The sequence below is a fragment of the Rattus norvegicus genome, chromosome 5 (genome assembly GCF_036323735.1).
Source record: "Rattus norvegicus strain BN/NHsdMcwi chromosome 5, GRCr8, whole genome shotgun sequence".
Classification (NCBI taxonomy): Eukaryota; Metazoa; Chordata; class Mammalia; order Rodentia; family Muridae; genus Rattus; species Rattus norvegicus.
Genome location: NC_086023.1, coordinates 137,191,210 through 137,218,582, shown reverse-complemented (window position 1 = coordinate 137,218,582; position 27,373 = coordinate 137,191,210). Strand labels below are relative to the sequence as shown.

The following is a 27,373-nucleotide window of genomic DNA, read 5'->3' as shown; positions in this document are numbered from 1 at the left end:
AAAGGTGGAGAGGCTGCTTCTGCACAGTCTGATACTTTGTCTGGTGCTTGGCTCCCGTCCCATCTGCGGCTCGACATTTTAACACATACTGGGCATGAGGACACAGCAGAACTCTGCTTCAGTGTAGGGTACTTGGGGCACTGAGGGTTACACCTGTCTGACCTGGGTGTACTGGGCTCTAAGTTGTGGTTTGAGGCTGGGTATAAAATCAATGGCAGACCATGTGCCTGGTACATGCAAGGCCCTAGGTTCAGTCTCCTGCACCAAACAAGAGAGACAAAGAGAAAGACAGGAAATCTGATTTTGCTGTAGATGGGACAACATTACTCTCTATCCCATTCCTTTGGGCCAGGCAGAAGACCAGTCCCCAGAATCAGGGGAGTCCTTGGGCCGGAAGGTAGGCGTCTCCATGGTGACAGCTGATCTTGGGCTGGTCAGTATGATTCGTCAGGGCATCTTGGCACTGCAGTTACTACCCTCGAATTCTAGTGCAGGTCAGTAGATGTAAGTATTGGTGTAAGTGGGGAAATGGGTTCAGGTAGGGTAGAGGGTAAAGATCGAAGTTTCCCCAGGGAAGAAGTTCTGTTTTCTTGTTTGCAAGCTCAAAGTCCTTACTCACACATATTCCCCATATACTCAGTACTGCCCACCCTTGTTCTCTCTTCCTCCAGATTCTTCCTGCTCTTCTTCCCAGGGCAATCTTGCCACTTCAGACCTTTTATGTCCCACTCACTCTCTGTGGGCCTTTCCTTCTTCTTCAACCACGAAGTCTCCTGCATACAGACCTGTAGTCCCCATAGTGACCCACAGGATCCCTTTTGCCATCACCCTTCCCTGACCTCCTGACAAATAACTCCCGCTTCTTCACTCCCTGTTCTTGACTGACTAAGGGATTAGGGATGACCATTCTCCAGGTCTCGGAGATGGCAGAGAAGGAGAAATGTCAGGAATTGGAACCACATAAATATGAAAATGTGCTCCTATTGTTAGGACAATAGGAGACTGAAATGCATCAGGATAAAATAGTAAGTTTTCACAGTTGGAAGCTGGGGTACACACCTATACCCCACACTACCCTGGTGGGAAGGACCTCATCTAGGAAATCTGGTGTAGGAGCACCTAGGGGAGAGGCAGGAAGAAAGGGGAGGGTGTCTGAACAGTGCACAGTGGGCAGACATGGAGCTCTTCGGGGCACTTGGGCACACAGGGGTTGGGCCTCCCTTGGACTTTGGTGCAGCCGTTGCCTCCAGGGCTGTCTCTCTTATTTCCTGTCTCAGGTATCATCGTGATCACAGATGGGGTGACCAGTGTCCCTGATGTTGCTGTATGTGAGACACTACTGAACCAGCTCCGCAGTGGCACTGTGGCCTGCTCCTTTGTGCAGGTGAGGACTTGGGAGGAAGGAGGAGCGGGACTGGGCAGCTCACAAAGTCAGGAATGGGTTACTTCCTTACAGGCAAGAGCGAAGATGATGACATGGTTTCCTGGGGAGAAGGTGCCAGGTCTAGAGCAGGGTAGGCGACAGCTGTGGGAGAGGACTCAAGTTTCGTCCCCTTTTCTTAACACGTTGTTGGAGAAAGAATGGAAACTTTGAGATCTGAGTCAGTTCTCATCCCATCGGCCTGCTTAGTTACTGCTTTAGTTGCAAGGGTCAAGTAGACTAGTTTAACCAAAGTAGGAAGGGAAGGCCTGTTCAGGGGACCGCCATGCTAATTTGGATGGCTGTACTGCAGGGCAGGGAGCAAGAGCCTGGGGAACTAGGGTAGGCTTAACCAGGGCACGACAACCCAATCCTGCTGTGTAAGTAGGTTTCTGCATAATTCACTGGGTGACGAACTTATGTGGAAGGAGAGTTGGGCTTATGTTTTCCTGCTCTGTGGAGTAAAGACAAGATGACAAATTGAGATTTCCACATGCGTTAGAATGACCTATGGTTCAGTACTGTATAGCGGTGAAATCTGTGCCTTTAGAATTAGGCCTGCCAGGTCTGAACCTTGGCACTGCTCATTAGCTCTGTGACATTGGGCATCCCACTTTCTCTCCAGGTGGCATTCATCTGTCAAAGGGAATTGTAAGAGTGCCCCCCTGTCGGACGAGGTGATACATTTTAGGGCATAGGATGTGTGCCCACTCTTGGGTGATAAAGGGCTGCTCTTTCTGGTAGACACCAGTGGGACCTGCAGATCTCCAAACTCCGGAAGTAGCGGTATTGGAGTGGTAGACGTTTTAGATGTGTCAGGCTGTACATCTAACTGAGAAGAGAGGATTGTCTCTGAAGATCAGCAAGGAGTGGAGGCCTGGTCTGGAGAGTACAGTGTCAGAGGTCACAAGTTTGGCAGGAACGAGAGGTGATCTTAGTGAGAAGCAGTAGAAGGAGGAGGAGGAGGAATGCGGAGCACCTCTTGGGCTTGTTGGTCAGGAAGTCACGTGGAAATGCTTTGAGCCAGTTCAGTGAAGAGGCAGCTCGGGAAACGCGAATTACAGAGTGGACCGAGGGAAAGAGCTGGAGACATGTTGACATGAGAGATTTGGCTGGAGTTAGGAACAAGAGAGACGAGTAGCCAGACGGAAGTAAAGGTGGAAGAAAGCATGTTTGTTCTGTTTGGTTTAGTTTGCTTGTTAAGGTAGATGCTTAAACATGGTTAATTAAGAATTAAATCTCTAATTGATTTATTTGGAGTATGTTCGTTGCATAGTGATAGGTTTCAGAGACATTGTCATACAAGTAGATATGGCTTTTGTCTTAGCCACATTCGGTCCTATCCCTCACCTTTCTCCCGCCTCTCACTGGTCCCTTGTTCCTCCAGGGTCACTTCTCCTCGTTGTTATAAGAGACTCACAAGTGCTTTTATTTATCTGCCTACAATCTAGGATACACAGATGAGAGGAATGAAATATTTGTTTTTCTGAGTCCAGCTTTTATTTTACTTAATGCAAAATTACCTTCAGGCACATCAGTTCTTCCTACAAGCAACATAATTCTTTATGACTGAATAAAGCTCCATTGGGAGACTGGAGAGATTAACTGCTAGGCAGTTAAGAGGACCCAGGTTCAATTCCCAGCCCCACAGGGCAGCTAGCTCACAACTGTCTGTAACTCCAGTTCAAGGGGCTCTGACACCCTCACACAGACATATGTTACATACAGGCACAATATGGTACCCACACAAAAAAACAAACAAAAACCTCCATTGTGTATCTAGAGCACATTTTCTTTATTCATCTTTTATTGGACACTAAGCTGATAGTCTAATTTGGCTTTTGTGAGTATGGCTGTCGTAAACATAGATACACAAGTGTCTCTGTGGCGTGTTGACTTAGAGTCTTTTAGGCACATATCCAGAAGTTGTCTAGCTGAATCATATGGAAATTATTCTTTTAGTTTTGTGAAGACCTTCCATACTGATTTCCACAGTGGCTGAACTAATTTACACTCCTGCCAGCAATGTGAAAGGGCCTCTTCTCCCGGCATTCTTACTGACATTTGACTTTTTCTGAACAATAGCCATTCTAACTGGCAGAGACTCTCTGTGTAGTTTTAATTGGCCTTTTTGTTTGAGGTCATAGTGTCTAAAAAAGGCTTAAAAATTAGGGGAAAAACAGAAAAAGGATCTGATAGTGTAAAGTTTCTAATGTGACAGAAAAGCATTGGCTCTAGAAACAGGTTGGACTGTTCTTTATGAACAAATGTCAGTTTTTCTTTGAGACTGAAAGTTAGAAATTAAAGTGCAGATAAATTCTGCCAAAAGTCTTCGATTCTCCTCAGAAGTAGCAGGGTGACAGTGAATACATAAGGGTATGGTGAGGCAGGAGCTGCTCTGAGGACAAGCAGCCTACACAGTTCCCTTCACTAAGCTACCAGTGTAGACGTTGTGATCCTGGTTGAGATTTTGAGGTAAGAGCAGAAGAAAACAGAGGGTCAGATATTTGACACTGGTGCTTCTGGGCTTGCTTGATTGTAAGGTCCTGGCTGGTTTGGGAAATGAGCATCTGGATAGTGTGGGTAAACTTGGAGTCACCAAAGGCTGAAGACATGGCAGACGATGTCAGGGAGGTCAGAGCACAGAGGAAGAGGGTGGAAGGGAGCTAAAGGGATATTGAACTGTGGGATGTCGCAATTTGGAGATGTGGCAAGTGGCAGAGACGAATTCATTCCAAGTGAAGGCAAGGGCCAGCGTGTAGATACCTGCAGGTGTGGAGAGTAGAGATGAAGGCCAGGAACCGACTGGCCAGGAACCTAAGTGAGTCATGTGGAGCAGGTCTGCAGAGGTCAGGCAGGAAGTGTGTGAGCCTTCCAGGCCTTAGCTGCACAGCTGTGTGGCTTCGCTGTAGTGGTGTGACAGCAGCCACAGACAGCATGCAAAATGAATAGGCGGGGCTGTTCCACAAACCCCAGTGACAGAAAAATGGGTCTGGGCTGATTTGGGCCGCAGATTAGAAGTGGTTGGGTCTACAGCCCCGGTGTTGGTCTTACCGAACGCTTATTTTCAGTACACGCTTTCAGGCCCCACACCAGATGTGTGCGTTAACAAAATCCCAAAGGGTTTTATATGCACCTTAAAGTGTAAGAAGCCCTCTGTTAGACCTATAATGACAGAAGCTGGTGGAACTCTTAACAAAGTCCACAGAGAAGGCAAAAGAACGTTCTCGATCTGGAGGAAAGATGGCAGGGGGTGCCATGGCCGGTGGGCATGGAGGTCTTAGAAAGGATAGAGGATAGATAGGTGCAGGGTGGTGGTCTGTCCTGGGAGCACTGTGGCCCACTTTCCCTCCGTGGTCTGGAAATCGGGAGCAGAAATCCCTCTTCTGTACTTCTTTCCTGCCGGTTGGTAGAATGGGGTCTTCACTTGCTCACTCTCTCCAGGTGGGAGGCGTTTACTCTTATGATTGTAGTTTTGGTCACGTGCCTAACGTGGAATTGATGAAGTTCATTGCAATGGCGACGTTTGGCTCCTACCTGTCCACCTGTCCTGAACCTGAGCCAGGCAACCTGGGTCTGACAGTCTACCACCGGGCATTTCTGCTCTACTCCTTCCTGCGCAGTGGGGAAGCCCTGAACCCTGAGTACTACTGTGGTAAGGCTAGACCCTGCGGGTAGGGGAAGGGCGGATGCAGAATTGCCTTGGAGATGGCATGGCCTTGGCTTTGGGAGGACTGGTAGTCTAACTGGGGCTGGCTTCTCTGGTGCTTTCTCTCCTAGTGACTTCAGTGTAGTCCCTCCCCTGTAATACATCGGCTGACATATTGCCACTTTCTCCTCCCCCATCCTCGTGGGTCCTCTAGGCTCACAACACCGCTTGTTTAATGAGCACCTGGTCTCTGCGAGCAGCAACCCCGCCCTGGCCTTGCGCAGAAAGAAACACACCGAGAAGGAGGTGCCGGCTGACTTGGTCAGCACTGTGTCTGTCCGCCTGCGAGAGGGCTACAGTGTCCGAGAGGTTACCCTAGCCAAAGGTCAGGGTCACTAGATCCCACTGCAGTTTCACAGGTTGCTGGTAACTTATATGTGTGCAGACCTGCCAGATATATGGGGGCACCCACCTCCCACACGTTAAAAAGTGTCCCCATGGGGTTGGGGATTTAGCTCAGTGGTAGAGCGCTTGCCTAGCAAGGGAAAGGCCCTGGGTTCGGTCCCCAGCTCCGAAAAAAAGAAAAGAAAAAAAAAAAAAGGTGTCCCCATGAGAGTCTCTGACCTTTAAGACAGGTGAGCTTTGGCGTGCTCTCAGGGCTGAGTTCTCCTGCCTCAGTGAACAGCTGTGGGGTGTGCTGTCCTGGGCTGTGCTTCTGAAGTGTATGGGACTGTGTTTGGAACTTAGGCCAGGCTCGAGGTCCATGTCACGGGGAGGCTGGCTGGACTGGAGTCTGGCTCCCTCTAAGCCTCCCTCTCCTGCAGCAGGGTCCCAGCTGGAGGTAAAACTGGTGCTGCTGTGGAAACACAATATGCGAATTGAGTATGTGGCCGTGGCACCCTGGCCCCTGGAACCTGAGGGCCCTCGAGGGACAAGGGTGGAAGTGACAATGGAAGGTGGCTATGACATTTTACATGACGTGTCCTGTGCACTACGGCAACCTATTCGCTCACTGTATCGCACTCACGTTATCCGCCGCTTCTGGAACACACTACAGAGGTGAGTAAGGCAACACCCAAGCTGTGTAGAGGGACAGATTCGTCAATCTGGGAGCTTGCGTCCACCCCTGAGGCTCCCTTCACCTGACCCCGGCAGCCTGCTGCAGCTCAAGCTTGGCCCTTGTCCTACAGCATAAACCAGACAGACCAGATGCTGGCTCACCTGCAGGCCTTCTCCTCAGTGCCGGAGCATTTCACGCTTCCCGACAGCACCAAGAGTGGAGTGCCGCTCTTCTACATCCCCCCTGGCTCCGGCACCCCGGTGAGTGTGCCTGACACTCAGCAGCCTTTCTTGCTTTCCTAGCCTGGAGGCCAAACCCACCACTGTTCCTTCTCGAGTCTGAGGCACCCAAACCAGCTTTAGCCAGCTTTAGCCTTGAAAGCATCTCTTCTTCCTGCCTCCTAAGGCCCTGGGGACACTGTTAATAAAGAAAGAGGCCGCAGCAGACCAGCCTAACAGATCGAGCTGTCAGGCAATGGTACCCTAGCAGGCTGCGGTTGCTGCCCTTGCCTGTCTCCATGTGGCCTACTTCGGCCTCCTCCTCCAGTACCTGTTGTCCAACTCCCACTTTCCATGTGAACTGGGTGCTTTCTGAGGATTACAACTTCCAAGTTCCGGGTCCTCTTCACTCAATCTGCAGCTGATAATGGGGTACAGTGACCACGTGGCCTACGGAAGTGTGCGGTGGCCTCTTCATTAGATCGTGCCAGCTCTCAAACACTTTCCTAAAACGTCAGTAGTCTAAGCTCGGCAGGTTCCTTCCTCCCACTGGGTCCGCTTTAAAGGGCTATCCAGTCTGTCTTGGCTCGGCCGTCCCAGCATCTCCTTCCTGCTGAAAAGCCATGTGCCTTTGTCCCAGGCTGGCCTGACCCCTGAGCCGAATCTGCTATAGCTGTCTGCTGAGTTTCCTCACATGGTTTTAGTGGGCTGGCCTTTCTATCCCCAGGTGCTTTCCCTTCAGCACAGTGGCTCCGACTCCTCCCATGCCCAGTTTGCTGCCTACTGGAAGCCAGTGCTGTCCATGGATGCTAACTCCTGGCAGAGATGGCTGCACATGCATCGCCTGGTGCTAATCCTGGAGCATGACACGTGGGTACCCTCGGGCTCGGGGCCTTGGCTCTGACGGAGGAGCATTCTGGAGTGGGAGCTGATGGGGAGAGCACAAGCTGTGGCCAAGCCTTCACTTGTCAGCTCCCATGACCTCGGGGTCCAGAAGCGATTGGGGCTGGGCCATCTGATGTCACTCTCCCACCCTGTCTTAGACCACTCCCTAAGCACTTGCACACTCCGGGCAGCAATGGACGCTATAGCACTATCCAGTGCAGGATCTCCCACTCCTCACTGACCTCTCTGCTTCGAGACTGGAGCAGCTTTGTGCTGGTTGAGGGCTATTCCTACGTCAAGCTGCTCTCCAGGTGGGCAAAGTGGTCTGTCTCTCCTCACCATCTCCACACCCCATCCCATCCCAGTCTTCCTCCAACCTGACCACATCCCTTCTCTAAAGCCCATTTACACTCAACCCGGGACAGCTCGCTTGCTTCTTTCTCCCCAGCGCCCCAGACCAGCCCCCATCCTCCTTCTACATGGTCCGCATCATTTCCAAGGCCCCTTGCATGGTTCTTCGCCTGGGCTTTCCAATTGGCACACCAGCCCAGGCCCGGCATAAGGTAAACCCTGACTGCCTGACCGAGGAGTTCTGGGGTGTAGATGAACTCTGCCCTCCTGACTCAGAGAGGAGGGGTGCCCCCAGAGGAACATGGAACAGCTCTTTCCTTGACTGTGGATTCCTTCTCCCAGACCTGGACAAGTTGGGAGTAGGGGAGTCTGACTATATTTTCTCCCACAGATTGTGTCAGGCTTGCAGGAAGAGATCCTGCGCCTTCGCTTCCCTCACCGAGTGCAAAGTAAGGAGCCAACACCCAAAGTGAAACGCAAAGGCTTAGGGGGTGTTGGGGGCAGTTCTCCCTCCAAGTCACCCCCCACACTGGGGCCACAGCAGGCCTTGTCTGACCGGCCCTGCCTTGTGGTTCTTCATAAGCCACTGGACAAGCTCCTCATCAGGTTGGTAAAAAAGATGGCGGGGGGTGGGGGGGAGACCTCAGCATGAGAGACTGTGAGCACAAGTCAACTGGGAGCCGCCCTGTTTCCCAGGTATGAGAAGCTGCCCCTGGACTACAGGGCACCCTTCTTGCTGACACTGGAGCCACCAGGACCACTGCCCCTGGTGTCAGGCCGCTCAGCCTCATCTAGCCTCGCGTCGCTGTCACGTTACCTCTACCATCGGCGCTGGCTGTGGAGTGTCCCTTCAGGCCTCGCCCCAACACTGCCACTCAGCGCCATCGCCCAGCTCCTCTCTGTTCTCACCGAGTACGTCTCCAAGCCTGCAGGGCAGCTCAGCGAGGGCAAGGAGAGAACAGGTGTAGGCTCTGGGTTTGGACAGCACCTACGCCAGACAGTTCCCATCTCCAAGCGACATTGTCAGTACAGAGGTCGTGCTGTTGCCCTCCCACTCCGGACTCCCCAGCTCTGCTAATTTTGGCCTCTGGTCCTGTTTACACCTGACACTCTCTAGGGAACTGCTAATTTGAGCTTGCCTCCAGCGGGCCAGGTTGCATGATGGCTTCTGGGGGGTGGGCAGTTGGTGCACTGAACTAAATTTCTCTTTCCTCATCTTTCTGGGGCATCAGGGTCCGGCTTTCTGAAGGGTTCCACTTCGCCTGTAGTGGGGAAGGAATCATCAACATGGTTTTGGAGCTTCCGGTTCAGGTGTGTCCCATCCTTCTGAAACTTACCCCAGGGACCTTGGGACACTTGCCTCTCAGCTGGGTGGTGACTGCTAGAAACTGCCTCACCTGATCCAGGGACCAAGGCCTCAGGCCAGAGTGAGAAGCTCTCCAGGCTTCTTCACTGCCTGGGTTTTGCCCAGGATCTCCCATTTATCCACAGAATGACCCACTGGGGCAGGCCGCAGCTGAAGAGAAGCATACATGTGTTGTCCAGTATATCCTCTTCCCCCCACACTCTACCTCCACTAAAGACAGGTGAGGCCATGACCTCTGCATGTCCCCTCCCCAGGGTCAGCTAACTGTCTGTATACTACTCTGACCTCTACCCCAAACCAGAGCAGGGGCTGCTGGCTTTAGATGACCCATGTTGAGTAGATGCTGGTCTTGCACAGGCCACCTGGCTATCCTGAGTGCCTGCCTTCTCATCCTCCCTACCACAAGCTGTCCCTGGACTTCTAGGCTTAGAACCCTCCTCTTCCAGCTTCTCAACAGACGATGACAATGATGTGGAGGTAGAGGCCTTAGAGGGGGACTCAGAGCTTAATCTAGTCACCGAGGTGTGGGTGGAGCCTCAGTATGGACGAGTGGGGCCTGGCCCTGAAAGCTGGAAACACCTGCAGGATTTGACCTACTCTGAGATTCCTCAAGCTGTGAGTGACCCCAGACCTGTCCCGTGCCTCCTAGCAGAGTATCCCTTGTTGGAGACTGTCACCTCTGCATGTCCTTTGAGACTAGAGGTGGGACCTAGGATAAACTGACTCCTGCCATCTGGTGTTTCTTCCCTAGCTCCACCCACGGGATGCTGCCTGCATTGGCTCCCTGCTGACTTTTGAATACCTGATACAGCTGTGTCAGAGCAAGGAGTGGGGTCCTCTGCCCCCAGAGCCACAGGTCTCAGATGGTCAGTGGCAAGGGTGTATGTAGCAGGGAAGTAGATGGAAGAAACAGCCACAGGTAAATAAGCCGGGTCTCGCTGTGGCTATTCTTTCCTCCTAGGCCTGGACCAACGAGGAGACACCTGTGTCCATGAGATCCCTTTCCGTTTTGACCTACTAGGGCTACTGCCACAGTGCCAGCAGCTGCAGATGTTTTTCCTCTTGCTCTCCAGAGGTGGGTATACTTGGAAGCTACTCACCCTCACCTAAGGGGCCAGCAAACTGGGGCACCTCAGAAGACAAAGGCCAGCCAGCGCAATGAGTGAGACTGAAGCTGAAGGAAGGGCTTTGCCAGTCAGGGCGGACACTGAGACTGAAGGGAGGGCTTTGCCAGTCAGGGTGGAGCTGGGGACACTGGGCTGCAGGAGACACGCTGCTGAGACAGAGTGTGTGTTGGGCAGAGCCAGAGGGTGTGCCTCTCACCGAGGGGCCCTGTCCCACCAACGACATGGTGCTGTGCCTGCTGCACAGCTGCCTGGGGCAGGAGCTAAGTGACCGGGAGATCCCCCTGACCACCGCTGACCAGACTGCCTTCCTGAATGAGGTCCTGCGGCGGAGCTCCCTGGACCCAGGTGAGTCCCCCCTGCTTTCCTGATACCACTCTTCAGCCCTTCCCTACCCTAAGGTGGTTCCTGCCTTCGAGTGCTGGCCTCCTTCCCACCCTTTTACCTCAGAGCCCTGCCTCCCTGTTGGTCCTGCCCTTTTCCACTATCTCTGCCCCTTGTAGGTCCAGAAGGTGCTCTAGTTGGGGGTCACGCAATCCCTAAGGATCAAGCAGGCAACAGGACCCAGGCTACTGGAGACTCCACCCTTCCTACCCAGGTCAGCACTGCGGCCTTTTCCTGAGCGCTTAGGTGCGCACATCTTCTGTCAGCACCCACAATGCCTGGGTCTCCATCACCCGACAGTGCTCTTTCCCCTTTGCCCAGACCTCTCACACTTAGCCTAAGAGGAACCTGGTCAGGATAGGAGAAGGGAACGGGACTCGGAATGTTCCCTTGTGGATTGCTCTTGTTCTCTGTTCGTCTCTTACAGAGTGTAGGCATTCCTGGAATTCCCAGGTCTTCCATTTCTGCACAGCCCCCTCAGTGGCACTGCTATGCCAGGCTTCTGAGCCCTCAGCATGTGTTTCTGACTTTTCTCCCAGCTACCTTCTCAGGTACCAATAGCTGACCTTCCTCACTAACCCCTCTGATACAAGCCCTTGAGCTCCTCCCCACCATCCACCAGAGAGCCCTGATAGGTAGGTGCCCGACTTTTCCTCTTCAGATGTCCAACATCTGACTGCTTATGGCCTGGTGGGTTCCTCTCAAGAAGAAACAAAACCTAAGCTTGGGGATTGGAGTGGAGCTCCGAGCCTGAAAGACCTGGGAGCAGCAGGGACTAGGGCTCCGAAGTCACAAGTGCCCATCCTCAGTGTGACCCTTGCTAGCGGTAAGGCTGCTGCCTAGTGTTGTTTAAGCACAGGGTGGGGTTGGGAAGCCACTAAGAATGTGAAGACACAAACAACTTTCCTCACAGACAGTACCCAGAATCCAGGAGAGCCAAGCCCACCCTCCTGCCGAGACTTCCCAGCTAACAGTGGGCGCCAGGCTCCCCAGACAGAGGGTGCTGATGGGCCCCGGACCCGGTGTCCTGTCTACATCTATAGCTGTTCCCTGGAAGCACTGAGGGAACAAATGGTTGGCTTGCAGCCTCCACAAGCACCACGAGACCTCATATTCCGGTGGGTATGCTTCATTTTGACTCTTGGCTCCTCTTATCCAAGGCTTTCGTGCACACTCAGGTCAATCAGGAACTTAGCTTCCGAGCTGTCTGTCCGTGTCCCATCCCGTCCCGTTCCCCCCGCCCCCACCAAGCAAATCATCAGACATTCCTAATCATGAGTCTAACACTGTCCGGGCTCTTAGTCTGGACACACCTCTGAAGTTTGGATGCCCGATGAGGCCAAGGTATCACTTAGGGGAGTCCACCAAGGCCTGTTTTTCCTCACATTCCTAGGACTCAGGACCTGGACCACCCATCCTCCTCCTCAGCCTGGATGGAGCCCAGATACAAGGAGGCAGCCACACACTGCGCCTTGCTGCAGGAGCACGCACAGCGGTGCTTTGTCCGAGGTTAGTAGGAGTGTCGTGCAGAGGGGTCTGACTGAGAGTGGGACTGCAGGTCATAGGGTTAGGGGACCCTCATGGCTCACTCTGCTCCCTTAGGGCTGTTCCGAAGCTTGCAACAGGCACAGAGCGTGACCTGCCAGGATCTGCTGACAGCCGTAGATGCCTGTGAGGAGCTTCTACAAGAAGTAGACATCACCTCTTTTCTGCTTGCACTATGCGGCCATACTTGGGGTTTGCCTCATGCACCCCCAAGTCCTGGGCCCCTCAGTCCAGGGCCCTTCAGCAGTAGCATCGAAGAAGGACCAGAACCCCGGGAACGAGCTATCCTAGTTTCTGAGTCCAGGTTAGGATTGTTCTTGAAGGTTGTTGAGCAGGGTTGTAGGAGACACATGGACCAAGTCCCTACAAGCAAACCTTCCAGTCCAGTGGAAGCATACCGAGAAGCAGTGTACTTGCTTCATTTCCGGTGCTGTCTTTGGTAGCAGCCTCTCTCCCAGGCATACCCCACCTCTCCTAATTTAGTATGTTCTGATTAGCTGAGTGCGGGCAGCCCGTTCCCAGGAGTGAACACAAATTTTTCTTATGTTCCCATATTAATCATAAGAATTTCCCCAGCTGATGTGAGTATATTGTTCATCACTGAGTCCCCACAGTGGGCCTCCACAGCTCCTGCTGAAGGAAGGCTAGAGAGAAGGACAAAGGCAGGATAGGAGATGCTCTGTTAGCTTCTGCAGTGTGTACTATTGAGGAAAGAGCAGCTAGGAAAGGGAGGGTGCCACGGGCTCCACCCAGTGACTACTCTGGAGGCCCAGATCTCCCTCACTCTCCATGCCCCCTCCAAGTGAACACACATTTCCTCTAACAAGCTCTTTTCCTCTGTTCTCCTCTGATGCCGAGTGGTACTAGCCTCTACCCAGTGAGACGAGTCAGAAGGAGGGCCACTCTTATGTAAGAAATGTGTAGGTCAGAGCCAGAAGGGAGAGGGCTGCCCCGCGGTCACCTCCCAGGCTCTGTTCCGACACCTGGTAGATAACAACAGGTACTGCTCCTGGCACTTGGTGGTCCTTAGTCCTGACTCCTGGCACTCGGTGGTCCTTAGCCCTGACTCCTGGCACTCGGTGGTCCTTAGTCCTGACTCCTGGCACTCGGTGGTCCTTGGCCCTGACTCCTGGCACTCGGTGGTCCTTAGCCCTGACTCCTGGCACTCGGTGTTCCATAGCCCTGACTCCTGGCACTCGGTGGTCCTTAGTCCTGACTCCTGGCACTCGGTGTTCCATAGCCCTGACTCCTGGCACTCGGTGTTCCATAGCCCTGACTCCTGGCACTCGGTGTTCCATAGCCCTGACTCCTGGCACTCGGTGGTCCTTAGTCCTGACTCCTGGCACTCGGTGGTCCTTAGCCCTGACGTGCTCCTTCCAACCCCAGTATAGAGACTGAGGACCTAAGTGAGCCCGAGTTTCAGAGCACCCGTGTCCCTGGGAATTCAGACCCTGGTCCGGAGATTTCTCTGACGGATGTCTGCCAACTCAGAGGAGAGGCACATGATGCCCTTCACAGCCTCATCCAGGTGGGAACTTGGAGGGGAGAGGAAGGAGGTAGAGTCCTGCTCATACAGCCCGCAGATTCTCCCCTGGGTTGAGGATGGTCACATGTCCTGGTCTTCAGGGATGGATACCTCATAGCCCTTTCTAACCAGGAGAAGTTCCTGGAGATCAGCCGTCTACACTTCCGCACCGTGCCCTCCAATCCCCACTACTTCTTCTATTGCCCTCCATCCAGTAGGCGAGAGGTGAGAAACTTCTTCCTGTCTGCATGCCCAACCCCACAGCCTGTCTGAACCTTTTTGAATATTGGTTCCCGATGCCTGGATGTCCTGCTTTGATCACATGTCTTCCCCCACCTTCTCAGGATGAGGGACCCCGAGACACTGTGGACAGAAAAGTCAGTGACCTGGAGTTTTCCGAGGCTGAGCTCGTGGGAGAGGAAGGTGTGTGAGCAAGTGGGTAGGATGGGATGGCTGTTTCCAGCCAGGATTCAGGGGCCCTGACTACCGCCCTCTCATCTTACACCTCTAGGGGACACATCTGCCTGCTGTGTGGTCACTGAGAGTGATCCAGAGCTGGAGGTAGAATACCGAGAGAGCCGAGAACCAGACCTAGGGCCTGCTGGACTGGACTCCGCATCACTGTCAGATGCAGACACCGTGAACCCCGATGAGGACTCCTTCAGTATCTTAGGGGGTGACTCCCCAACTGGGCCCGACAGCCTCATGCATGACCTGCCACCTCTCTTCCTACACCTTACATGCTCCGTGCGGTTGCGTGGGCAGCACAGCTCAGTGCCCGTGTGCAGCCTGCCCACCTGCCTGGGTGAGTTCAGGGGAGCCAAGAGCAAGGCCAAATGTCCCCATGTGGCTTGTTTGCCTGTCTGCTCTTGGGGACGGGGAGATGGAAGAACCTAGGGGAGTTGGTACCATTTAGAACTTGGGAAGCTATACTTCATCCAGGGTTCCCAGAAATCCCTAATTTTACCTCTCTCATAGGTCAAGTGCTTTCCAGTCTGGAGGGACCCCCGGTTGGAGGCCGAGTTCCCCTGAGGGACCTCAGTATCACTCTTGATGTCTTTGTGCTGACCTTACCCCTGGAAGTGGAACTGCCCCCAGCCTCGGACCCTCAGCACCATCGGTATGGTGGGGAACACGAGACCTCAGGAGACCCCCAGAGGATAGTAGCTCCAGGTCTGACTTTTGCTCCTACCCTGTTTACTGTTTAGGTCAACATCTGAGAGCAGTGCTTCATTCCCACGGTCTCCGGGGCAGCCATCATCTTTAAGGTCAGATGATGGCCTAGGACCCCCACTACCACCCCCAGAAGAAGAGAGGTACATCCTTTGTGTGTGTGTGTTTATTAATTATTTTGTTTCCATTTCAGATATTATCCCCCTTTTTAGTCCCCCCTCCATGAGTCTCCCACACCCTTCCCCTCCCCTTCACCTCTAAGAGGGTGCTCCCCACCAACTTACCCTTACCTCCCTCTCAGTTTCTCCACTCCCCCTTGGTTTTCATTCTTGGGAAACTAGTTTATAAACCTTTCCTCCACTTAGGCACCCAGGACTGTCCAGTTTGGCCACACCCCACAGACTGGCTATTGAGAGCACCATGAGTGAGGTGAGCCTTCTCTCCTTCAGTGTGAGCAGTACCCCACCCCACCCCACGTCCCCGTGCTGTGGCTGACAACCTGCTCAGCCAGGCACATAAGAACACTGGCGTAGGGGTTGGGGATTTAGCTCAGCGGTAGAGCGCTTGCCTAGCGAGCGCAAGGCCCTGGGTTCGGTCCCCAGCTCCGAAAAAAAGAAAAAAAAAAAAAAAAAAAAAAAGACTGGCGTAGGCCTCCCGTAGTCTACAGGGAGACTGTCTTCCAGTGTCTTGCGGATTGGGTTGAGTGATGCCCCACTAAGCAAGGGCTCACACCCACACTCTGGTTGTAGATCCGCTGGCTGTTAGAAGATGAGATGGTAGGGGCACTCCGAAGAGGGGGAATCCCCCAGAGCCCTGCCCTGCACCGAGCAGCTGCCCACATTCATAGCTCGTCCGGACGCTCTACCTGCCTCCGCCAAGCTCCCCCTCTGAGCTTTGTGTTTGGGCCAGAGCGCTCCCTCACACAGTTCAAGGAGGTAAACTGCCCTCCGGTCACTCCGTGGGTCCCTGGGGCTCCATCATTTCTTGGCCCTCTCTTAATTTGAACCCATAGAATTTTCCCTCCTGTGTGTCTTTGCCGCCTCTGCTTCTCCCTCATTTGCCTGGAAGTGAGGTTCTATAGGCAGTAGCCCTACTTCCCACCTTGTTACTGGGCCTGCTGAACTTTGGCAAAGCCATTCAACCTTTTCTACCTTAGCAGTCGTGGGCTCCCGTCTGCTTCTGTGGGGAGTCACAGAGTCAAAGGAGAAATCCAGCCTAACCTGTGCTCTCGACTCCTTCCCTAGGAGTTCCGGCGCCTCCACCTCCCTGGCCATGTTCTCCTCGAGGACCCTGACAGTGGCTTCTTCTTTGTGGCAGTTGGCCAACAACCAGGTGGACTCCATGGGGAGCCCCCTTCATCAGCCTGGGCTTGGCACAACCATGAAGACAGGGCTGAAGATGCTGAAGGGGAGGTAAGTGACCCGGGGACCAAGAGGTGTGGCAGTTGTAATACGGCTGTATCTCAGTTCTGATTTCTGTTTCTCAGGTCCTGACAGCCAGCCCCCAGGTCCCTGGCTCCCTAGAGGATTCCGAATGTACCCCTCTCATCAGCCTTCCCAGCCTGTCCCAGGGAGGTAAGAGAAGGTGGCAGCATAGTCTGTTTCTCCCAGCTTCCCTTTCTACTGGCAGACCCTTCTAAGCAGGATCCAGAGACACAGCAGGTATTCCCTTCTCTATACAGGAAGTCAGCCTGGACCTAGTCGGGGACTAAGCCTCATGTCCAGTCAAGGCAGTGTGGACTCAGACCACCTCGGTAAGCTCAGAGCGGGGGTGGATGACCCCAAGTTGATGGCAACCGTGCGTAGGGCTGCACAGGGAAAGGTCTAGGAAGGGGGATCAGTCAGGGAGGACCTACTTAAAGGAGATGCCAAGCTTGATGCCCTGTGATTCAGATGACTCGGGCTCAGCTGAGGGTGGGGCTGAATGTCAGCACATTTGACACAGGTTATGACGGTGGCAGCAGTGGCTCAGACAGTGAGGGTCCCGGTGAGACTCTTGGTGAGAAAGCCCTCTTCACACTGCGGACTCCACCTGGACCAGCACCTCCACAGCCTTCGCTCTCTGTCCTTCCTGGGCCGTCCCTGCCTGATTTCTGGCTTATCGTCAGGATACTGCAGGATCGTGTGGAAGTGTATGCACATGCACGGTATGTAGAAGCAAGTCCTGTACCCCGACGTTATCAACTTCTTGTGCACAGTCACACAGCACCTCTCTCAAGGGTTACTGAAAATACCTGGCACAGTGACATGTACCTTTAACTCTACACTGGGAAGGCAGAGGTAGGAGGAGCTCTAGAAGTTTGAGATCAGCTTGGTCTACATTGTATGTTCCCGGTCGCCAGGGCTATAGAGAAGCCCTGTCTTAGAGAGAAAGAGAAAAAGAGAGAAACTTGAGAGCTTTGGTAGGGATCTTCTCAGGTCTGGGACTCCTCATCTCTTCTAGGAAAAGCACATCACTCTCATTTTTTGTTTGTTTGTTTGTTTTGTGACACAGGGCGAGCCTGGAACTCATTGTGTAAACCACTCTGGCTTTGAACTCATAGAAATCCACCCGCCTTTGCCTTATGAAGGCTGGGAGTAAAGTTGTATGCCTCCATGCCCAGCTCTCGAGACTTTCTCTGCGGGGTTGTGACTTCTCCCTGAGCCTTAAGGGCATCAGGTTCATAAAAACTTGAAGGCCTTAAGTTCATAAAGCTTTGGCAGTTGACACTTAGAAGAATGAGCGAGGTGGCTGATATTCGACAAGTGCACATAGCATGTAGGTGCCTGTCTAGCCTGTGCAGGGATCAGCTTGTCTAACTGACCTGGCATTGCCTGTCACATCAGGTCAGCTCTACACAGTATTCCCCACATAGTGGGGGTGAAGAAACTGCAGACTTGAGTACTTGCCCAAGGTCACAGTAAGTGACAGAGCGAGGGCTCATAGCTGGGCATCTGCTTAAATAGCCTGTTTTTAGAGGTGGCACAAGGGAAGACCACCATCTTGACTGAACTTCGAGACTAATCAAGAGGCTGGACAATGGGGCTTCTGTAGTTTTGTGAGGGAGCTCACAAGGCAGCCGTGTTGCCTGGGTTTCCAAAACCACTGGAAATTTCTTTCCCTTTCCCAGAGGCTCTCTTCCTTTGTACATTTTTACCTCCTTTACATAGTTTCCTTTGGCCTCCAGCTCCATGGCCTTCCCTCCAGTTTAGCACACCTAAAACTGCGTCCCTCTGCACTTCTTTGTCATCTCCATCCTTCCTGCCTAGGAGCCTGAATCGTGAGGATGGCGGGCCAGGCACTGAGTGTCGCCACCTGCAGCAGCTCCTAGTGAGGTGTGTTGGGGAAATTTGCAGAGAGGTCAACCAGGTAAGGCAGCCTGGGGCAGGGCTGGGGTGGTGCTCAGGGGGCGGGGCTGGAGCACTGGGGCTGAGAGGAGGAGAAAGGAGTTTCTAGGAGCCAAACCTTTAGAATTGGGTGGTCTGTCTCAGACTTAACAGTGACAGAGACCTTTTCTATGACACCCCAGTTCTGGAAAGCTTTTACTCCCACAGCTCCCTACAAACTCAAGGGTTCTTGTTCCCTTCCAGTGACCCTTGAGATGTTTCCTGTCCTTACACTGGGAAGTTAGTGAGAGCCAGACATAGGGACCCTGACTGGTGCTTGTGTAGAAGAGGTCAGGCGGGCACTGAACAACCGAAGTGCATGGATGATTTCGGTGTCAGCTGTGAAGAATTCTGCAGTGAGAAGTGAGGCTGCTGGGAGAGCACTCGGGAGAGCTGTGACCCAGACTGTCTGGGAACACTTCTTGGTTAAAGCAGGTTTAAGCTGAGAACTGAAGGCTAGTGATCAGATTCTAATGAGGAGCGAAGACTTGCTGGGTTTGCTCTGAGCTCTTAAGTAGGATGCTATTCCCTCGTAACTGACACTGTGCTTGCTGGTATCCTCCAGATAGGTGGTGTGTGTTTTGTTTTGTATTTTCACTTTTAGAAATTCAGAATTTCTGATTCCCCAACCTACCTGTCCACTCTGGCCCGTTAGACTCTGTGCCAACCTCCCCTGTCCAGTGCAGACACCAGTGCACACTGAACAATGTCTAGTGCGGTATCAAAGCCAAACGTCTCTGGCTGTCGCCCAGTCCTCAGTCCATCCATGTACCTTCATTTCTGATGCGTGGCACGTTAGGTAGTCCAGGCTGGGCTCCTGATGGTCTATCTGACTTTCAGACCTCAGTAATGGTGGGCATTCTCTTGGCCTGACCGCCACCCACTCATTAGAAAGTGTTTCACTTTTCTGACACTTGCTCCTTCTAGCGACTGCTCCTTCAGGACCTTCATGACAGTCACGTGTGTAACTCCCTTCTGGTGGCCGAGAGTGAAGAAGATCTGTGGCGCAGCGAGATGCCTTTCCACTCCCGTCAGCGGGTGGTCCTGCCCAGTGATGGTACGGTCATAGCTAGGAGCCTCCCTCACCAGGCTGTCTGTCCTCTGCCTGCTCCTCGCGTGAGAAGCAAGACTGGAAAGATGAGGACTTGGCTGCTGCTAGGTCACCACTGACTTTAAAGAGAGCAGTTCCAGTGGAGGGGAGGAACGGAAACCAGATGGCACGGCAGAGTGGAGATAGAATTGGAGCAGACAGACTGCTCTTCGCCTGGGTCAGCAGAGAAAGTGTGACTGAAGGAAGGGAGAGTCGAGGAAACCTTCAAAGTACAGAACAGAACTGGGCATGCTCTGTTCAGTAGGGGAAAGCCTGAAAGGGAGGAGATGTTGAAGAATACTGCGGAAAAGAGATGGTTAGCTCTAGGCTATGACCCAGCTTCCTAACGGGTGGCCTTTGCCTGGCCTTGGCTTGGTACATAAAATATTGACCTTAACCCAGCAGCAGAGTAGACAGGCGAGTAGTGTGAGGGAGTGGGAAGCTGGCAGCTTGTTCCACAAGGAGGAGAAGGAGGAACCTGAGACACTGTAGCAAGGTTGGTCTTCTGAGCGTCCCTCCAGACAGGCAGACACAGGGCACCTTTGGGATTCCTAGGGTTTCTGGTCATGGGAAGGAAGCATACTAATCTAATGGGGGTAGTGATTGAAGTCTCAACCCTTGGGCTCTCTTCTTTTGCACCCAGTGACTATGGCTTGTGCCGTGGTGGTCAAAGAAAAGTGTAAAACAAGAGTCTCCCTATTTTTAATAGTCTCAAACATTTTTACCATTGTTAGAGGAGTATTTCTCTCAGCACATCCTAGGATGTTTCCCTGTGTAAAAGGAGAAACCCCATAGTTATCAGCCGGCTATGGATTTGAAGGCAGTTTCTGTACATTGAAGCCCGTAGGCACTGCACTTGGAGCCAGAGTGTAGGTAGTGTCTCTTAGGCAGCCTGTAGGTTGCTGACCCTGACAGTAGTGTTTCTGCTCCTCCACCCTTCAGAAGGTTCCTCATGACGGGGAAGCATGACAGGAATCACATGGGCCTTGACTGTGTCCATGGCTCTTAATGACTACTCGACCAACCTTTGGGGTATCTTTTCTTCAGAGCACAGGAGGGCTGCCACCGCTCTGCAGCATCTCCACACGCTGGTGTTTTTGTTTTTGTTTTTTTTTAAATATTTATTATGTATACATCATACAGCTTTCTGCCTGCATGTAATGCACCTGCAGGCCAGAAGAGGACACCAGACCTGATTATAGAAGCTTATGAGCCACCATGTGGTTGCTGGGAATTGAACTCAGGACCTCTGGAAGAGCAGACAGTGCTCTTAACCTCTGAGCCATCTCTCCAGCCCCTTGTTTTTGTTTTTTAATGAGCAACTGCTATGGCTTTGGTGAAGACAGTAACTTACAGGCCACTGACATACGTTGTGATGAGACAGAACCCCTAGGCATGGTCTGTAGGATTGCCTTTCTTGACATCTCTCCTAACTCCCTCAGATGGTCCCAAAAGCCTCTGTACCATAACCCGGCTCCTTAGAACGTCCCTGAGCCTAGCTCATCCTTCCAGTGCATTCATCTTTCCTTAGGAGATAGATGGTAAGGGGTGAGGAACCAGGAATAGGATTCTGGGGTAAGGAGGCAGACACCTTGATATTCTGTTTGTCACCCATGCTGCCCCTCTGCAGATTATGCCGCTGATGAGAGCTGTGCTCCTCGAGGATACCTAGCAGCTACCATGCAGTTTGTCCCAGGCCATTTCTCCTGTGACGTTGTATGGGGAACTGTGATCCGAGTCCATTCACGCCTCAAGATGGGACCCAGCATGGGGGTCTCTCGGGGTACGTGATTGGCATGAGAGGGCAGGTGGGGGTGGGAGATCCAGGGAAAGAGAGTTTCTTACTCGTGTTACTTCTGCAGCTATCCAGGCTCTGCGCTCTGTGCTCAATGCCTTCTCTGTAGTGAACCGGAAAAATATGTTTGTGTATCAAGAGCGAGCAACGAAGGCCGTGTACTACCTTCGGTATGTGAACTCTGAGAAGATGGGTTAAAGCTTGAGTCAGGGATGGCATGGGTGGGGACATGTCCGAAGACCTCGCCTTTCTTTTCTAGGCTTCTGGAAACTTCTTGCAGTGACCGACCCTGGGAGGGGGATACCCTGACCCCATCCCTAGCCCTATCCCGAAGCCAAGAACCCATCTACTCTGAGGATTCCGCGGCACGTATCGCCATTCCACCATGTGTTGCTCCCACACACCCTTCGTGCTTTGCTTCTTGGCGCTAGACCCTGACCACTGTTGTCCCTTTAGGCTCCTCGTTCTCCCCTGGACATGGCTTCCAGCCGTAGTTCAGATGCTGTTCGCCCTGTGGGCCAAGTGGACAGACATATCCAGCTGCTGGTCCATGGCGTAGGACAGGCAGGTAAGGATTCTGTCTGACATCTGCTCCTCTTGCAGCCATCTAGTCCTGGCTTCCCCCTCCAGTGCTGGCTGTGTCCTGGGCTTGGCTTGAGCAGGAGCTGGGTGAGACAAGACAGCCTGATTGAGGTGCAGTGTGGGAAGAGGAGCCACAGTCAAAGCATAGCAGCTTGGTCCTCAGACCTCAGCGATGTCCTGGGCGAAGGGGATAGGATCAGGCCAGAGCCACCTGGAGGTACCCTGAGGTATCCTGGTGCTGTGTACTAGGGCTCAGGCTAAGGCTATTACACATTGTCAGAGTTTCATTCTGTCACTGCCATAAAACACTAACCAAAGCAACTGAGGAACGTTTCTCTGAGCTCATAGGCTATATCATCAGTGGACGTTAGGGCAGGACCTCAGCAGTAACTTAGAGCAGAAAGCACAGAGGAACACTGGTGCTGGCTCACTTACGGGCTCCTGCGTAGCTAACACTATACAGCCCACCATCTGCCCACAGGGTCCTGGGCCCTCCTGTATGAACTGCTAACCCAGCCAAACCTCCCACAGATATGTAACATACCAGTCTGGCCCGGGCAGTCCCTCAACTGACTTCATTCTCAGATGACTCTAGGCTGTATCAAGTAGACAGTTAAAGCTGAGTAGGACATAGATCTGCTCTTTTAATTTAACACAACTCTGAGATTGGAGATTTTAAAATCACCATTTTTTAGATAAAAGGACTTTGAGGATTTTAGGTAAAACTCATGTATCCAAAATCACGTGGAGTAGCCTGGCAAAGCCAGAGCTTTGTGCTGGATCCCTTTTTAGCTGGAATGCACAGCTATGTCCAGTCATGTTGTAGTCAGGGGCTTCAGGAAGGACTGAAGATGGGTGAATCCTCTAACGATCTCCCCCACCTTTCTAACACGGCTCTGTCAAGGTCCTGAAATCACAGATGAGTTAGTGCGGGTTCTGCGCCGGCGGCTGGACGAGGCCACCCTGGACATCATCACAGTCATGCTGGTTCGGAATTGCAAGCTGACCCCGGCTGATGTAGAGGTCAGCTGCCTGTCGCACCAGCATCCTTTTCAGACTCAGCCACAGGTGCTGGGGAAATCCAGGATAGACTCCATGGCTTCAGCTCTGTCTCTTGTAACTGCAGTTCATCCAACCGCCTGGGAGCCTCCCCTCAGAGGTGCTGCATCTGGTCCTGCCTCCGTCCTGCAGACCCTGGCTTCCTGCCCTGGCCTGGTACCTCCGTCAGAACTTACTCACCTTCCTGCACTCCCCCAAGTACACAGACAGCAATAGCCGGAACCACTTCCAAGTAAGTGTCACCTGCCCGCACTTGCGTGTCCCCTGCACACCCAGATGTGACTTTTCTCTGGATCCTTGTATCTGCCTGTGCCTGTGAGCCCGTGTACACCCCTGCCCCTGTTCTGAGCTCCATGCACACTTGTACCCTCCTCCCTACTCACCCTGCATCTTAGTGCTCTCTGCTGTTTTCTCTCCAGCATCCACTCCCAGCACAGGGTGGCCTCCCCGATTTGGACATCTACTTGTATAACAAACCTGGTGGACAGGGCACTGGTGGCAAAGGTAAATTGCAGGTCTTAGTCTGTGGCACTACGCCAGGTGCAGGAAAGGCTTCTTTTTACCTTCAGGCTAGACACCTGGTTGCTGAGGAGGGCCTGGGAGACGGGCCGCGTGCAAGCTCTAAGCCTGAGTCTTCCTATGGATTCTACACAGGGGTTGCCTGCATCACTCTAGCCTTTGTGGAAGAAGGAGGAGCCCCCATCTCACTGGCTTCGTGGCCCCCCTCTTCTCCGGGGCCCCCAGGCCCACTACAAGAGGAAGAATTCGAGCAATTGACTCAGGTCATTCGCTGCCCAAACACACCGGACAATTCTCAGGGTAAGAAGAACTGATGGAGTCTTCCATCAGTGCTGTGAAGGCAAATCAGGATGGACTGCAACCACAGGTGACCTCCATCTTCCCCTCCAGCTCAGGATGGGTCTCCACAGCTTCGACTGGACGTGTGGGAAAAGGGGAACATCAGCATAGTACAACTGGAGGAGAAGCTCCGGGCTGCTGCTCGCCAGGCCCTGGCTGACGCCATCATGGAGCTGCGGCTGCTGCCAGCTTCGTTGTGTACAGAAGACATACCTCCAGGTAGGCACGTCAAGGACCCAGCTCCTACACTGGGCCCAGTGAAAGTCAGAAACCAAGGTAGGATCATGTGCTGGGCAAGGGGGCAAACATGAGGTTCATGGCTAGAATGGGTGCCCATTAAAAATACTCATTCGGCTGCCCCGCCCCCTCTCCCTCCCCCACTCCCACCCCCGCCCCAGCACGTACACCTGAGGAGGGGATAGCCTCAGGAACTCATCCCACAGGCATGTGCAGCTGTGCACGGTCAAGTTTCATGCACCCACAGCAGCGTAGGTGTTGAGACACTTCTGCAGGCTTGAGGTGAGCTTTTGTAAGGGGGATCCATGATGGGAGCCTGTACTGTTTGGTGTCCACAGGAAGTCTTAAGAGCGGGCCTTTGGAAACCAAGAGCCCTGCCTGCCGAGCCAGCACCTTTCCGTCTACTCCTGTCTCCGGGGAGCCTGTGACTCCACCTAGCAAAGCTGGCCGCCGCAGCTTCTGGGATATGCTGGTAATGGAAGGAAGTGAGGTGGCTTCTGTCTAACTTTCTGCCTCCCAGCTGCTTCAGCCTCTCCCCCTGCAGCCTTTTCATGTGTCTTCAGATGAAACCGCTCTGTCCTTTGGGTAGGAGTTTGCAAAACCTAGCAAGCTCTCCTTGCTCTAGAGCAGTGGTTCTCAACCTTCCTAGTGCTGTGACCTTTTAAAACAGTGCCTCATGGTATGGTGACCCCCAGCCATAAAATTATTTCCTTTGCTACCTTATAACTGTAATGTTGCTACTGTGCCTGTGGTTTCCAATGGTCTTTAGATGACACCTGGGAAGGGTCATTTGACACCCCACACACAAGGGGTCGAGACCACAGGGAGAGAACTGCTAATATAGAGTCCCAGCTTACCAACTGTCTTGACTTCCTGTTTCTAAGTGAGAGCCCTCTAAACAGCAGCACTGTACCCATGAGGAAGATGAGGATAAGTCAGAAAATGTAGTAACCCGCCCGGGGCTCGGTGGTTAGCCTACAGAACCGAGCTTGCCAGGGCCTGAGGCAGCGGCCCTTACCCCAGAGGCTCATTTCTGCTCCACAGAGCTTCCACCCTTCCTTTCCTCTTCCTAATGGCCCTTCCTCATTTCCTGCATTGTTGCTAGAGTAAAACAGAAGCTGGAGATTTGGGTTCCCCCAAAACAACTGATGATATTGTCCTGGATCGACCAGAAGATACTCGGGGTCGAAGACGTCACAAAACGGAGAATGTTCGGACCCCAGGTGGATCTGAGCGGGCACCAGGCTCAGATTCTGGAGCCCAGAGACAAAGGTAAATATGTGGTATGGTGTCATGTTAGGGCATGTCCACGTGTAAGTCCCTGGTGGGTGCTTGGTAGCTGTGTGTCCTAACTCCTGCTCTGTCGTTAGGCGCCGGACAACACAGCTAGAGGAGGGCGAGGTGGGGACTCTGCACCCTGTGTTTGCTCACGTCATCCAGCGCTGGATGGGATTCATGGTGCAGATTGGTGAGTGCCTTGCCCCTTGCCCCTTCCTCAGTCCTTGATCTGCATTCCACACTGCAGCCTGCAGTGACTTCTCTGTCTTCCAGGTTGTGCCTCAGTGTCCAGGAGCTCCACCCACATGGTATCCCGGTTCCTCCTTCCATCCATCCTGTCAGAGTTCACCACTCTGGTCATCTCAATGGCTGGAGACACCAGTGTCCGTGTCTTTGAGCAGCATTTGTGAGTTTGAGATCTGGAGGATTGAAAGACTCTGGCCTTCCCCAGAGTCTTAAAAGCTGGCAACTACAGAAAGTTAAGCCAGTAGGGGCTGGGCCAGGAGAGGTGGGCACAAGGCTCAGAAGGCACAGGAATGGCCAGAAAATGGGGCCAGGAATTTTTGTCTTCCTATCCACACCTTCCTCCCAACAGAGGTTCCGAGCCAGGACTCTTCAGCCCTTGTTTCCCGGGGCAGCTGGGCCCAGCCCCCCGCCCAGCAGCTGAGCGGCACCTTCTTCTTCTGGGAAGGAACTTCGCGCAGTGGAGGAGACCGACCCAGCAGGGTGAGGAGATGGTGGGCTCCAGTGACTGCTGGGGAGTCCCTGACCCTGCAGGGAGAAGGTGGCATCTGGGGCTCTGCCCATAGCTCCTCAGTGTCCCTTTCCCTCCCTGTAGCTGCCAAAGCTGTGCAACGCTTTGAGGCAGGAGGAGACGGAAGCCCAGGGCGAGGCGCTCCCCGGCAAAGGCTCTTGCTGCTAGAAGTTACCGACAAGAAGGTAAGTGCGTGGGTCCGGGGGCTGGGGCGGGGAGGAGTTCTGTGACCTTCCTGACCCCGACCCCTGATCTCTAGCTACAGTTGCTGACTTATAACTGGGCTCCAGACCTGGGTGCAGCATTGGGCCGAGCTCTGATCCGTCTTGCCCAGTGGCAGAACGCACGAGCCCACCTCATCTCCTGCCTGCTCAGCCAGAAGCTTGGGCTCTTCCACCACTGTGGCCAGCTGGACTTTCCTGTGCGAGATGGAAAGGTGCCTCTCTCTTGCCTAACTCCTGCTCCTCATAGTTCTGCCACTGAGTGGCCAGCTAAAGAACAGGGAAAGGGAGACAGGCTCAGAACAGAAGTGGTGGAGAGGAAGCCCTGATATGGAATGAAGGGTTCAAGGTCAAAGGGCTTGAGCCTGGTGTGATCCTCCATTCCTCTCAGGAGCCAAACCCATTCCTGCTGCCAACCATGGAGGTGGAGACCCTCATCCGGAATGCAAGCCCTCCACTGAGTCGAGAGCAGGGCCGGCTGAGTGGGTCCTCTCGTGGCGGAGGCTCCCTTTCCTTGGACACATTTCCCTTTGATGAAGCCCTGAGGGACATCACAGCTGCTCGCCCCAGCTCCACAGGTGGTCCTGCGCCCAGACCTCCAGACCCTGTGACCTACCATGGGCAGCAGTTCTTAGAAATCAAGATGACAGAGAGAAAAGGTGAAGAGCGGGCCAGGCAGCGGGTAGGGAAAGTTCAGCTGCGAAGGCCACTACTAATGCCTCCCACCCCCAGAGCTGGAGCGCCAGATGAAGATGGAGAACCTGTTTGTAACCTGGCAGCAGCGTTCTGCACCAGCCAGCATGCCCATCAGTGTGAGTAGCCCCTCTGCATCCTGCACTAAGCTCTCTGGCCCTCCCATGGCCACTGTCCCAGAGCTTACTGCCCTGTGTCCAGGCAGGGGAGTTGGAGACCCTGAAGCAGTCGTCCCGCTTGGTGCACTACTGTGCGACAGCTCTGCTCTTTGACCCAGCTGCCTGGCTGCATGGGCCCCCAGAGACGTCTGCACCCTCCGAAGGGCAGGTGAGGCTCAGTCTTTCTCAAAGGCCTGACTCCATCCCTACAGGGCGGTGGTTCTATAACGAGCCTTCATTCCCACTCTGCAGCGCCGACTGCGCCCTGAGTCAGGGTCTGGGGGCCGAGAGCTTCCTACAAGCTGCGAGTCCTCGGATGTGCCTCCCCCAGGAGCCCGAGAAGAGCCGTGGCTGAAGGAGCTGAGCTTGGCCTTCCTGCAGCAATACGTACAGTATCTGCAGAGCATTGGCTTTGTGCTGGTGCCACTCCGGCCCCCCTCGCCTGCCCGCAGGTGAGGCCGCTCCTCCTTCCCTACCCGTGTCCACCTCCTGCGAGGCCCCAGTCTTCTTTTCTTCACGTGGCTCCTTTGAGTGCTCAGGCAGTGTTCATGTTCATCACTGGCACACGCGTGTGGAGATCTTA

At 53.5% G+C, this 27,373-nt stretch overlaps 1 protein-coding gene across 5 annotated transcripts in view; it reads left to right on the top strand.

Moving 5' to 3' along the window:
* Szt2 (SZT2 subunit of KICSTOR complex) overlaps nucleotides 1–27,373 on the top strand; it is a 46,702-nt gene that overhangs the window by 10,767 nt on the left and 8,562 nt on the right. For 4 of the 5 annotated variants that reach the window (NM_001427598.1, XM_039111188.2, XM_063287980.1 and 1 more), the window contains 57 exons: nucleotides 353–494; nucleotides 1,278–1,384; nucleotides 4,865–5,075; nucleotides 5,284–5,454; nucleotides 5,894–6,128; nucleotides 6,260–6,389; nucleotides 7,075–7,217; nucleotides 7,391–7,543; nucleotides 7,681–7,795; nucleotides 7,975–8,189; nucleotides 8,280–8,495; nucleotides 8,816–8,894; nucleotides 9,075–9,169; nucleotides 9,396–9,564; nucleotides 9,701–9,815; nucleotides 9,911–10,024; nucleotides 10,251–10,421; nucleotides 10,577–10,671; nucleotides 10,885–11,008; nucleotides 11,119–11,283; nucleotides 11,371–11,575; nucleotides 11,851–11,966; nucleotides 12,060–12,306; nucleotides 13,389–13,530; nucleotides 13,660–13,752; nucleotides 13,872–13,950; nucleotides 14,039–14,332; nucleotides 14,506–14,647; nucleotides 14,736–14,843; nucleotides 15,066–15,129; nucleotides 15,450–15,635; nucleotides 15,945–16,112; nucleotides 16,187–16,274; nucleotides 16,382–16,453; nucleotides 16,645–16,846; nucleotides 17,949–18,048; nucleotides 18,993–19,122; nucleotides 20,786–20,938; nucleotides 21,018–21,120; nucleotides 21,210–21,315; nucleotides 21,407–21,518; nucleotides 22,437–22,555; nucleotides 22,659–22,823; nucleotides 23,011–23,095; nucleotides 23,246–23,410; nucleotides 23,501–23,668; nucleotides 24,025–24,158; nucleotides 24,792–24,958; nucleotides 25,057–25,154; nucleotides 25,238–25,370; nucleotides 25,560–25,690; nucleotides 25,803–25,903; nucleotides 25,978–26,154; nucleotides 26,331–26,598; nucleotides 26,672–26,751; nucleotides 26,834–26,959; nucleotides 27,043–27,242. In NM_001427598.1, the coding sequence (NP_001414527.1) occupies nucleotides 353–494; nucleotides 1,278–1,384; nucleotides 4,865–5,075; nucleotides 5,284–5,454; nucleotides 5,894–6,128; nucleotides 6,260–6,389; nucleotides 7,075–7,217; nucleotides 7,391–7,543; nucleotides 7,681–7,795; nucleotides 7,975–8,189; nucleotides 8,280–8,495; nucleotides 8,816–8,894; nucleotides 9,075–9,169; nucleotides 9,396–9,564; nucleotides 9,701–9,815; nucleotides 9,911–10,024; nucleotides 10,251–10,421; nucleotides 10,577–10,671; nucleotides 10,885–11,008; nucleotides 11,119–11,283; nucleotides 11,371–11,575; nucleotides 11,851–11,966; nucleotides 12,060–12,306; nucleotides 13,389–13,530; nucleotides 13,660–13,752; nucleotides 13,872–13,950; nucleotides 14,039–14,332; nucleotides 14,506–14,647; nucleotides 14,736–14,843; nucleotides 15,066–15,129; nucleotides 15,450–15,635; nucleotides 15,945–16,112; nucleotides 16,187–16,274; nucleotides 16,382–16,453; nucleotides 16,645–16,846; nucleotides 17,949–18,048; nucleotides 18,993–19,122; nucleotides 20,786–20,938; nucleotides 21,018–21,120; nucleotides 21,210–21,315; nucleotides 21,407–21,518; nucleotides 22,437–22,555; nucleotides 22,659–22,823; nucleotides 23,011–23,095; nucleotides 23,246–23,410; nucleotides 23,501–23,668; nucleotides 24,025–24,158; nucleotides 24,792–24,958; nucleotides 25,057–25,154; nucleotides 25,238–25,370; nucleotides 25,560–25,690; nucleotides 25,803–25,903; nucleotides 25,978–26,154; nucleotides 26,331–26,598; nucleotides 26,672–26,751; nucleotides 26,834–26,959; nucleotides 27,043–27,242 (8,192 nt within the window). The remainder of the gene's footprint in view (nucleotides 1–352; nucleotides 495–1,277; nucleotides 1,385–4,864; nucleotides 5,076–5,283; nucleotides 5,455–5,893; nucleotides 6,129–6,259; nucleotides 6,390–7,074; nucleotides 7,218–7,390; nucleotides 7,544–7,680; nucleotides 7,796–7,974; nucleotides 8,190–8,279; nucleotides 8,496–8,815; nucleotides 8,895–9,074; nucleotides 9,170–9,395; nucleotides 9,565–9,700; nucleotides 9,816–9,910; nucleotides 10,025–10,250; nucleotides 10,422–10,576; nucleotides 10,672–10,884; nucleotides 11,009–11,118; nucleotides 11,284–11,370; nucleotides 11,576–11,850; nucleotides 11,967–12,059; nucleotides 12,307–13,388; nucleotides 13,531–13,659; nucleotides 13,753–13,871; nucleotides 13,951–14,038; nucleotides 14,333–14,505; nucleotides 14,648–14,735; nucleotides 14,844–15,065; nucleotides 15,130–15,449; nucleotides 15,636–15,944; nucleotides 16,113–16,186; nucleotides 16,275–16,381; nucleotides 16,454–16,644; nucleotides 16,847–17,948; nucleotides 18,049–18,992; nucleotides 19,123–20,785; nucleotides 20,939–21,017; nucleotides 21,121–21,209; nucleotides 21,316–21,406; nucleotides 21,519–22,436; nucleotides 22,556–22,658; nucleotides 22,824–23,010; nucleotides 23,096–23,245; nucleotides 23,411–23,500; nucleotides 23,669–24,024; nucleotides 24,159–24,791; nucleotides 24,959–25,056; nucleotides 25,155–25,237; nucleotides 25,371–25,559; nucleotides 25,691–25,802; nucleotides 25,904–25,977; nucleotides 26,155–26,330; nucleotides 26,599–26,671; nucleotides 26,752–26,833; nucleotides 26,960–27,042; nucleotides 27,243–27,373) is intronic. The other variant, XM_006238744.5, reaches the window with a different exon arrangement.